This window comes from Anneissia japonica, unplaced genomic scaffold (genome assembly GCF_011630105.1).
Source record: "Anneissia japonica isolate Jap-2015-1 unplaced genomic scaffold, ASM1163010v1 scaffold288241_len153310_cov167, whole genome shotgun sequence".
Taxonomy (NCBI): Eukaryota; Metazoa; Echinodermata; class Crinoidea; order Comatulida; family Comatulidae; genus Anneissia; species Anneissia japonica.
In genome coordinates, this window is record NW_022731111.1 from 118244 (window position 1) to 130589 (window position 12346).

General features: G+C 38.7%; 1 protein-coding gene and 1 long non-coding RNA gene across 2 annotated transcripts; one reads left to right on the forward strand and one right to left on the reverse strand.

The window, feature by feature from the left end:
- Positions 1-2098: 2098 nt before the first annotated feature.
- LOC117115203 lies at positions 2099-3421 on the reverse strand. Its single transcript, XM_033258902.1, has 2 exons — positions 3236-3421; positions 2099-2536 (listed from the first exon to the last, which is right to left on the reverse strand). The coding sequence occupies exons 1-2, from the start codon at positions 3419-3421 to the stop codon at positions 2099-2101; spliced, it is 624 nt and encodes a 207-aa protein (XP_033114793.1).
- A 6162-nt stretch (positions 3422-9583) lies between these two features.
- LOC117115205 lies at positions 9584-12339 on the forward strand. The gene is made up of 3 exons (XR_004446509.1): positions 9584-10301; positions 11090-11208; positions 12068-12339. It is a non-coding gene; the product is annotated as an uncharacterized LOC117115205 (long non-coding RNA).
- The last annotated feature ends 7 nt before the right edge of the window (positions 12340-12346 follow it).

Sequence of the window (12346 nt, forward strand, 5' to 3'; positions counted from 1 at the left end):
ATCAAACGGGTAGAAGAGCTGGCAAAAATTGTAATGCATACTATAGCATTTTGCGATAATTAGGAACGATTTTAGTGAAATAATAGTTTTTAAAAAGTGGACTTTCTGGAATCTGGTGGTCCATGTGTAGAGGCCTGGAGGGGGTTTGCGAGAAAAGCAACAATAAAAGTAGCATTTTTAGGGTCTTACATAAGCCTAATAGATTTTTCAAACACAGAATTCATGAATATTTCATTTAAATTTTCATTAATTGGGTGTTTTTTGGGACATGAAAAAGTAATGTTCCGTACATCTGAAGAGGCCAATAGATAACATTCTTCATATTATATAGATCGATCAGCAATGACCGGAGACGACCAATTTCAAACAAATTGGATATTACCACATTTTTAAAAATTAACGGTTAGATAAGCTGGCAAATAATGCAATGCATGCTATAGCATTATTTTATGATAATTAGGAACGATTTTGTAAAATCATAGGTTTTAAAAAGTGGACCTTTTAGCAATATCTGCACCCCCCCCCCCCCTCCACCCGCCTACAGGTCTGCTTATTGTCGCAAACGCCTATTCAATGGTAAACAGGTGACGTGCTTAACCATAACGCCTGTTGTTGCAAACCCCTGCTGACGTGCCTAATCCTATCAGCGCAAACGTCTGAGTGCTTAACCATAACGCCTGTTGTTGCAAACCCCTGCTGACGTGCCTAATCCTATCAGCGCAAACGTCTGACGTGCTTAACCCTAACCCCTATCATCGCAAAAGCCTAGTCAATGCTAAAGGGTAAACTGCTGGCGTACTTAACCCTAACGCCTATCATCGCAAACGTTGTATAACCAACAGTTAAAGCATTGTGACAGCTACATAACATGATTTTAATCGCTATTTAATGCTAAACCGAATGATTGCTATATTGTTAAGAAGTGTGTACGAGGGCTGGTTCAACAGTTCCATTCAATATTTAATGTTCAAATGGTAACATAAACAATGATCACAATCAATGTAATTCCTGAGTACTACAGGTTAACAATCAGGATTTAAGGTAAACATTGTACTGGCTATACAGGTCGTAGTTACAGTAGCACATTGGCAGTACGATTGTTGATAATAATATATTGGATGCTGGTAGATATGGTTACTGGGATGTGATGCTGATGATGATGATGATGGTTTCTTTTCATTAACTCATCAATTTTGGTAATGGTTGTCGGAAGTTTCTGTCATCACAAGTTTGAGGGCGCACAACATAAAGCATTAACAAGAAAGGTACTGGCAGTTGTAACAGCAGCCCCTAAATTTGGAACAAATTTGTCTTTCAATGAACTGAATAATCCTAATAATTACAATCTAACAACTATTTAACATAATCCAACGTTATCTAATTGTGGCTCATTGAGGTTACCAGGCTACTTTGAACAGTTTATGTGAACTCTGGACATTATATCTTTCCGGCTACCTACACTTCTGCGGTGCGCACTACGCTAGGTTTAACTACTGTGATTCTACCCACAGGCCATAGACCACGGGGAAGTAGTTTGTCGACAATCATTACACAATCGCCCTTTGCAAGGTTTTCTCTCGCTCTCTGCCATTTTTGTCGAAGTTATAATCTGGGAAGATAGTAGTCGATAAAACGCTTTCAAAAGTGGTCCACCATAAGTCGACTTTGACGCCACCTTCTTTTAGTCAATATGTCGTTTTCGGAATAGACAACTTGTGGTAAAAACTGGATCTGAACGCCCCATTAGAGGTACATTCGTGGTGACTGGGTCTAAGTCTCTACCATCAGATAACACATATCCCAGTGGTTTTGTGTTGATGATACCCTCAATTTCCACGAGAATCGTATATAACACTGCTTCAGTCATTGTCTGCTCTGCTATAGTACGATGCAAGGCATCTTTAACACTCCTCACTTCACGCTCCCAGGCGCCTCCAAGGTGCGGAGCTGATGGAGGATTATAATGAAATTCAACTTGGTACGGTCGGAGTTGTGCTCGAAGATCTGCCGTCATCTGATGAAAGGCCAGTTTTAGTTCTGCATCTCCACCTTTAAAGTTGGTCCCACAGTCTGACTTGATGTCGTGGGGTGTGCCCTTTCAGCTTATTAATCGGCGAAAGTACAGTAGGAACGCTTCTGCATCCATGCTATCAAGTAGTTCCAGATGTTTTGCTCCTACAGTCAAACACTTGTAAACAATGCCCCATCGTTTCTCTATGCGACGACCAACATTTATCCGAATTGGCCCAAAACAGTCGACTCCTGTAGAATAAAAAACTGGTTTGTTTAGACGTAATCTCTCTGGTGGCAAATCATTCATCTTTGGAACAATAGTCTTTGCTCTCCACTTTTGACAGGATTGACATTGACGCTGGATACCACGGATTACTTCTCGGCCGCGCAGGATCCATACTCGTCGTCTCAATTCAGCGAGAACCCTTTCGCTACCAGGATGATGAAGATTCTCATCAGTCTTCTTAATGATTAACTTCGTGATAGGATGGTTTGGTTCTAAAATAACTGGAGTTTTCTGCTCCTGTGGTAGTTTCGCATTATTTAGGTGTTCCTCAAGGTTCTACCTTGGGGCCCATTTTGTTCCTTATTTACGTACGTCCTCTTGGTGACATCATTCAGAAACACGGTATTAAATATCACATTTATGCCGGCGACACGCAATTGTACACATCTTTTAGTCCGGAGGCTGCCGCAGAGACAGTTCACAACTTAGAAGGTTGTATTGATGATGTTCATAGATGCTGTCTATCAATATGCTTTGCTGCAATACAGAAAAGACATAAGTGCTGTATATAAAGCCTAAACGCCGTCTAAATGTACCTATCATTGAAAATATCCGCGTGGGAGACACCTACATCATTCCATCTTCTGAGGTGCGACATATCGGTGTAACGTTTGACTCCACACTATCCATGATTAGACATATTACAAACACATGCAGAGTAGTATCCTTCCATCTCCGCAACATCAAGGCAGATAGGCGTTTTTTAAATGAAGATGCTACGTCCCGAGACTCAACAGGTGCTGACTGTAGTTCAATTAGATTGAACCCTAGCCAGCGATGAGGGCGTATCCCCATACTTCGGTTTGGTGCTGGCATGGTATTCAAATTTCACTTCTTTTTATTTTGTGGTTTTGGTTTCCAGTTCATCTTTACACTTGCCTGATAGCGCTTAGAGACTTTTTGTATTTTGCGCTCTATAAATTAATAACCACTAACCATTAATCCGGTATCCTCATCGATGATAGGGTCCAACATGTTAATTCGGGATGTACGATCCACATTCTTCCCACTCGTCAGTGCAGAAAGTTCATCAGCAAAGGATTCCCTTTGGACGATAACCCAAGCCTCTCTCTGGAGCATGTGCGGAGCCGCCCCATCTAACCTAGTCGATAGGTATGTCATTAATTCGTCATAAGTTCTGCAATCATTTATTTAAGATTGCTCAGCAACATCAACTATTCCGCAGAATGCTGTTTTACAGATCTCAGCAGAACAATCTGTATAATCAGATAAATCTGGTATCTGAGGCCAGTTCTCCTTGGGCTGCACAAGATATGAGGGTCCGTATTTCCATAGTTGGTCATTAGCAAGATCTAACAATGGCTTCCCTCTTGTTATGGCATCTGCAGGATTCTCTCGAGTGTTGACATAATGCCATGGACATTTTTCTGTTAACTGCAAAATCTCTATGACTCTAGTGCCCACAAACACCTTGTAACGACAATTTTCAGAACACAGCCATTTAAGGACCGTGGTTACATCACTCCACAAGTGCATCTCAGTTATCGTCAGGGTTAACTCGTACTTAAGGAACTCCAGAATTTTAGCACCCACCAACGCTGCGCATAACTCAAGTCTAGGCATACTAAGTTGTTTCTTAGGAGCTACTTTAGATCTAGCCATCACAAAGTTTGTCTTGATTTCTCCATCACTTTCACCTCGAAGGTAGGTGACCGCCCCGTAAGCACGTTCAGAAGAATCGCAAAATACATGTATGTGATGGGAAGTCATTTCCTGTGCCATATAATATCGTTGAATCTTAACAGTTGGTAGGTTAATTAGCTCCGTTTCCCATTGCCGCCAACGATCTCGTAAGTCCACTTCCGTAATCTCTGCATCTTACTCACGCCTCTCGGTGCGCCATATATCTTGCACCAGGATCTTCGCTCGGATTAAGAATGGCGTCAAGAACCCAAGCGGGTCATATTTTACTGGCTAAAATGCGATACACTGTGCGTAAGTTAAGTGCACTATAGGTATGAGATTCTGTTTGTACATCAATGTATCTGTGATGGTGTTCCATTCCATGCCGAGCATGGGCTCAGGAGAAGTGGAATCTTGTTTAAACTCACAAACACTGTTCTTGGACAGAACTTCTGGGTGTAAATCTTGCAGTGCCTCAGACTCATTGCTGTTCCATTGTCGGATTAAGAACCCCGCTTCATTGAATAAGGTCCTCATGTCTCTGATCAAATTTCGGGCCTCGTCGATGGATCTCATACTATCTAAACAGTTATCTACATAGAACGCTCATAGCACCGACCGCCTAACTGCCGGAAATGCTTCACCCCTTTCATTCACAAGACTTTGGAGTGCATATGTGGCACAGCATGGGCTGCATGTGGAACCGAATATGAGTACTGACCATTGGTATATAGTCGGCTTCAGACTTTCATCAGAATTCCTCCAAATAAATCTGAGTATCGGTTGGTCTTGGGGACGAAGGTGCACCTGATGGTACATAGCCTTTATATCGCCTGATATTGCTACATTATGCTGGCGAAACCTTACAATCACTCCAAGAAGTGACGATCCCAGGTTAGGACCAGGTAGTAGATGTTGGTTCAGCTTCTTACCCTGATACTCATGAGAACAATTGAACACCAGCCGTGACTTTTCATTATGTGTCACAACATGGTGAGGAACGTACCAAGATTCCTGGGATATTTCAGATTATTCCTGGGAGATAGTTCTCACAAGTCCATCTTCTATTAGTTTATTGATCAGTTGGTTGTGAATGGTAGCTTTCTCTGGATCCTTTCGGTAACCTCTCTCGGTTCTCTTCATCATGGGAATTTCTGACTCTGGGCCAGCCTTGAAATTGATATCACTACTATCACGAAGGAGTGGTTTTTACTATACTCTCTACACCCTTAACTGATTTACGGCAGGTAAGACGGTCTAAGATTGCAATGGCCTGTTTATCTTGTCTGGACCTTGTTGCTTGTCTGGTTGCTGGTAGTACATCGACTTTCCACAACCTTTCCACATCGTCCTGCAGACTTTGGTCACATGATATATACATCATGGCATTAGGAGCATGTTTTGAAGAATGAAGAGTCATGGGTCCTTGTAAACACCAACCAAGCGCTGTTTTCACCGCAACGGGTGCAGGTTCATTTCCGGAACGAATGGTGTCTTCTCTGTGTATGGCGACTATTTCCTAACAGTATTAGTGGTTTAACCTGGTTGATTTCTGGAAGCGGTATGTGATTGAGGTGATCATATTTCTGTTTGAGCTCTGTAATCGGGTACGAGTACGTAGACATGTTCAAGGTTGGCGCTGTAAAGGTATCATCCAGATTATATCTTTTCTTCGTCTCTCCTCTAGCTGATACCTGCAGGTTCAACTTTCTACCTTGACATGTTGCTTTATCTCCCCTAATTATGGTCAATACTATCTCATCCTGCACACATGATTGATTCAGCATTGCTACTGCCTCAGACAACACAATAGTTCTCATACATCCGTCATCCAGTAATACATATGTATTCTACTGAGTTGTGGCACTGTAGAGGGTGACAGGCACGATTTTTAAGAATACATCCTGTGATACATGTTGTCGATCTACATAATGAACAGTGGATTCAGGCAGCAATGAATTATGTAATACAGTAAGGTGTAACTGGTCACACAACTTGCATGGTTTCTTCAAGGTACAGGCTGCTTCGTTATGTTTTCTTCCACATCTCGCACATCTATTGTTATTCTTTAACCATCTTCTAATGGCTTCTGTTTCCAACTCCCTGAGGTCCTTGCAGCTACCTAAGAAATGATCGACTCCAATACAGTACGGACAAAACATCTTTGATGGTCTATTAGCCGATGTTCCATTCAAACCTTTCAGCCTGGATTCCTTTACTAGATTAACAGGAGTTGGTTTCGTCCTTGGTTTCTGGTACTTGGTTTGCTTTGGATAGCTTAAATATCCAAAAAACTGGATGGTTCACCTCTGTCGCAGCCGCATCGACGAATGACGTAATCATCTTGATTGTAGGTCTGTCACCTTTGTCTTTAATGCGCTGATTCTCTCAAGACCAGCAGAGCTGTAGAAATCTTGGTAGTTTATTTACAATCATCTGTAACCCTTGTTGGTTGTCCAGTTCGTTTGAATATCCTAGGGCCTGTATTGTCTCCACACAATTGTGTAGATCATCAGCAAATTTTCGAAGAGTTTCAGTCTCTACTTTGGGGTTGGCTTTAATGTTTTTGGATCCAGTGCTGGACAATTGTACCCCGATTACCGTATCTCTCATGTAGTATGCGGCGAGCATATTTATAACCCATCGCAGGGGGCTGGATGGCACAGCACTGAATTGCACTGTACGCTTCACCTTTGCAGTGACGAAGTAGGTAGACGAATTTAATCTTATCCTCCTCGCCTTCCATTAGGTTGTTAAAGGCTGTAATAAACGGAAAGTATTGCAATCTATCACCGGTGAATTCAGCAAGGTCTGCAAGGAATGGCAAGTACCTGAGTGGATTATTGAGGGAGGAAGCATACAGCAGACATAGACATTGAAGTATCATGAGCATGAGACTTTGTGACTGCATTATTACTAACACTGGCTATTGGGGGAATACCCCATTCACTACCCACGTCGTGCGTTTCGACATTATCTGAATTAGGATCAGGGTTGACATTGTCTTCGGTATTATCTACTGAGTTTGCCTCATGAATGTTTGCAGAATTATCTATCAGTTCTAAATCATTCAACAGCTTCTCTATTTGTGAGAATTCCGTAATAAATTGGCTCTAGCAATTCCTCATCCATTCCTCTTCCTCTTGGTACTCTTCATCATCGTCTACTACGCTCACCAATTCTGCATGTTTATCTTCTACAGTACTGAAAAAGCCTTTCAAAGACTGCAGCTTAGTTTTACACTCAATCAGGTTCGGGTGTTCCTTTCCGATGACCTGTTGCAATCCATGGACCTGTCTTGTGAGATTCCCTTTGGCGTTCCTTCGGTTAATTTTGTACTGTCTCTTTTCTTCTGCCATTTCATCCGGCTCGAGGGACCATGTTAAGAAGTGAGTACGAAGGCTGGTTTAACAGTTCCAATCAATATTTAATGTTCAAATGGTAAGGTAAACAATGATCACAATCACCTGGGTACTACAGGTTTTATCAGGATTTATGGTAAACACTGTACTGGCTATACAGGTCGTAGTTACAGTAGCACATTGGCGGCACGATAGTTGATAATAATATATCGGATGCTGGTAGATATGGTTACTGGGATGTGATGCTGATGCTGATGATGATGATTATGATGATGGTTTATTTTTATTAACTCATCAATTTTGGTAATGGTTGTCGGAAGTTTCTGTCATCACAACAGGTTTGAGGGCGCACAACATAAATCATTAACAAGAAAAGTACTGGCAGTTCGTAACATATATTTTGTATGTGAAATTGTTGCTATATAATTGATATTATAAGCTATAGCTAGTGGCCAGCTACTAGCATGATTTTAAACACTGAATGCCTTTTCATGCTTAACCCAGCAAGAGCAGTTGATATTATCACTATGATTAAATAGAAACTATACCACATACAAGATAGTTAATATGCTACATAAAAGATATTGCTACATTCTGTAAAATGGGTGCTATATTATGGGATTCAATATTTCGACATTAATTATGTCATCATCAGGAATGATGATGACATTCCTGATGATAACATAATTAATGTCGAAATGTTTGAATCCCATAATTATTAGGCGGTGGAGTGTGCATCTACCTAAATAAGAATTGGTGTAATAATTGGTGTATCAGAGAAACAGTGTGTGTCCCAGATATAGAACTGTTAACACTGAGTGTTCGACCTTTCTATCTTCCACGAGAATTTAGCCAGATATTTATAACAGCTGTTTATATACACCCACGTGCCAATACAGACGTAGCTAGTGAAATAATCGCTAACATTATTCACCGATATGAAGGAAAAGCCCCAGATGCACCTCAGATTATTTTAGGATTCTGTCCTACCAAACTATGACCAAGTTGTGAATGTAAAAACGCGAGGAGACGCAATTCTCGACCTGTGTTATTGTAGTGTTAAAAATGCTTACAGCAATAAAGTCTGCTCGAAATTAGGAAAATCCGACCACAGCAATATCCAATTGCCACCGAAATACCGACAAACACTGAAACAAACTAAACCAATGGTTAAGGTATGACAGATTTGGAGTAAAGAGGCTGTGGAGACGTTAAAAAAAGTCGTCTGATTGCACAGACTGGGACAGCCTGGTAGGAAGCTCCCTAGAGGAAAGCACTACAGACATATCTGAATACATTTCATTTTGTATCGACTCTGTAATACCGAAAGTAACAAAAAAGACATATCCCAATGAAAAACCGTGGAATAATGGTCAATTAAAAAGACTGCTCCAAGGAAAACATCAAGCCCTGTCTCTTATACACATCTTGTAGATCTTCTTTCCGTCAGCCATCCGGGCCCTCAATGCAATACAATAGCATTTCATTGTGTTCGTTGCTCTGATAATTCACTGTTTTTCCATTTGTTCATTGTTTGCCGAATTGGACGTTGGTCCATGTTAAAAGAGCCACAATATTTTCTATGTGATGTAATGTATGCGTTGCAAATGATATAATAAATTGAATTGAATTGAATTGAATGCTGAGCTTGTAATCATTAAAAACACGGAAATTGCTGTGGTCACTGAATATAAATACCTAGGTTGCCTTTCTGATAATAAACTTAATTGGAAAAATAATACAGATATACTAGTAAGTAAGAAAAACAAAGAATGGGGATCCTGCATAAAATGAAGTATATGAACATTGATAAAACTATATTAAGATTATTTTATAACTCTGTGATTATGAGTATTATGAGGTATTGTTTTTTTTGTTTTTTTTTGTATCTTTGGAAATATGACCCAGAAAGACATAATGCGCATAGAGAGAATAAACAAAAGAGCAAATCGAATTATTAGTGAAAACATGATGACATGGATTCCGCTTTTAATGAGAAAATTATTAAGAAAGTTAAAGATATAAAGAATAATACACATCCACTGTATTCCCATTTTACTCATAGTTACTCAGGTATCAGATTAACTCCACCTATATCGAAAACTAAGAGGTTCAGACAGTCTTTTGTACACAATTCTATCCATATATTTAATAGACGTGCCAAAAGGTGATTATCGTAATTCTCCATCCCTGCTAATTTTTAAATGGAATTTTCTTGCATACTGCCTATATGTATTTTAATATAAATGCAATAATTTTATACTAGTCTAAACCTGGCCCGGGATTTATCAATCTCAGCTTAGCAAATGTCTTAAGTCAAAAAAGTTAAGAAGTAGCTAAGCAAAAATCTTAAGCTGATTTATCAAACCGTCTTAGCAAAATCTTAGCAAAAATATCATCTTAGATGGCGCATGCGTACAATCGACTTCTTGTAGCTTATAGAGGGCAGCAAATTTTGTCTTAAGTCGAAAAATATTTGCTTACGCATGCGTAAAAGCCATTTTTGTGATTTCAACCGGAAGTGAACTGTCAAAGGTTACGAGAGATACAGTAAACAAACCATGTGAGAAAATTGTGTGCTCGCCATGCTGGATGTTCGCTAGTGAAGATTTTATCGTTATTCTTTCTTATCTTAATGTTTTATATGGATGGTAAGACGTCTACCATCACTGTCAGTTTAATTTGGATGAACTACATACAGCTGTGAAAAGCTTGTGGCATTAAAGGACTTTTACGATTGAGAGTGCTGGCAGAGAGAAGAGGCGGCCAACAACGAGCAAGGCTAGAGAAAGGCCTGGCCTAGTCTAGTAGAGTGGTCTAGCTAGGCTAGAGCCTTAGCGAGAAAGCTTAGTTTGGCCTACTAGCTAGGCTAGGGGGCCTAGGCTACACAGCTAATATAGACCATAAAATCAGACGAGGGAACCGAAACATCTAGGCCTACGACAACTACTAATTTTTAAAATGACAATTGTTTTTGACTTGAGAGAGATTTCCAGGTAAGTGAATATGATTGCTATTTTTTTTTCAATTTAGGAAGGATATAGCACTGCATGCAGAGGGCAGAGAAAGGTATAAAAATTTACATGGGAACCAGTCATCTCGCCCCCTATAAATTCCGCACTCTAACAAAATGTCTTGCTAGTAGAAAATTATTAGGGCACATAGAAAAAAATTGTTAGATTTATCACTCCTGCCCTGTCTCTTATACACATCTAGATGTGTATAAGAGACAGAAACTAAGTTTTTATACAATATTCTTCCCAAATAAATCATCAATTAAAAAAAATACAACATTCTGGTTTAATTTATGTGACCGTAAATTATTTACATGTCCGTTAATCATTTTGTAATTGCAATTAGTCGAGTACAGCAAATGTTCGATCGATCTGATTTTTAAAAAGTTTTCTGCATCCTGTACAATAAAGATAGTATAATACATACTCCTAATATCGAAATGCACGCCACCGTGTCGGGATTCAATAATTCAACATTAATTATGTCATTAATATATCAAATAAAATATTACTGTAATTAATAACAGTATATTTAAATTTGATTATGATAATAAATATGATATAATTAATATTAAATGCTTATATTAAAGTAACCCCATTGGTTCAATTTTCAACCAATTTTATAGCTTCTGGCATTGCTACACAATATAGTAACTAATTAAAGACACAATTTCTAATTTAAATGTTGCTTCTATGAATAGAATTACCTGATTGAAACACAATATTCTGTACACAAAACCCATGATCAGCTTTTTTATTATACTGTACAGAAATTTACCCATGATGTGTCTACAATGCAGCAAAATGGATTAAAGTCAATTGCAGCAAAACCAGGTTGTGAAATGCAGTGGGCAAAGCTGAACTACTATAAGTTCAGTACCTGTAATAGGTAGGCAATGTTTTACTTTTAGGGGATTTTATTATTATCCAATCTAAATGTAAGGGTGTACAAATATAAATGCACCATCTGGGTAGTTGGCTGAGAGGTATTTGTTCCTGCTTCTTGTGCTGAAGACCCCGGTTCAAGACCAGCAAGTATCCAATCGCTTGGCTCCTCGATTAACCCTTATATTGAGAGTTAGACGGGCTAAGGACAACGTATGTATCCGTTATGTTAGTAGTTAGTTAGGCAAGACTTTTTTATACCTTGTTTAGTGAACCCACCTAAAGCAAATATTGATGATTTCGAATAAAATTAAAATTTTATTTTTTGCCAATTAGCGCACCCACCTCCACGAAAAATGGAAATTTCAGAAAAAAAAATAGAAGTTTTCTTTATTTTTATTATGCCCTCCACTGCCTTGAAATCTCCAAAGATAAGATATGTGTATTTCTTCCTAATTATATAAATTTGAAGCATTTAAATCCATCCCATTTTGCATTCAATAACATTTTATTTTTATTTTCTACTCCAGCTAACTTTTTAGCAAAACTATTTGCTAAATAAGAAAACAAAATTTTATTTTTATTCTGCCCTCTCCGATGATCTACTGTAGTAAAAATTCATTGCACGAAACAAAAAATAAAAAGTCCCGCCTTACCGGAATCTGTATACAGACTTGCCTCATAGGTTTCAGCATTTGTTTTTTAGTGGAATAGATGGAATTAAATTATTAATATTATTGACCACTGATGCTCACTATAGAATCAAAATGTATGACATTTCAGTGAATACATAAAAAGTGCATATGATACAGTATTCTTACAATAACTTTAAATTAATCTCAATGTATTTTTTTTTTAAACAGCCAATTCATAGAGCATTATAGAAGCTTTCAGACCTACTGCAGAATTCAAAACCAACACCTCAGACCCAGGGGCTAGTGACGTCCTCTTCCGCCAGCTTGAAGGATTCAACCATATTTAAGTATTCGAAGGAGCTCACTATCCAATAATTATTTGTTCAAAGCGCTGACGACATCCAAAAAAAATGCTTATGATACCAATGATATTTGCATGGTGTAAAGTAATAATATACATTTTATATATTAGGTAAATCACAAGATTAATTTCTCACATTAAATATA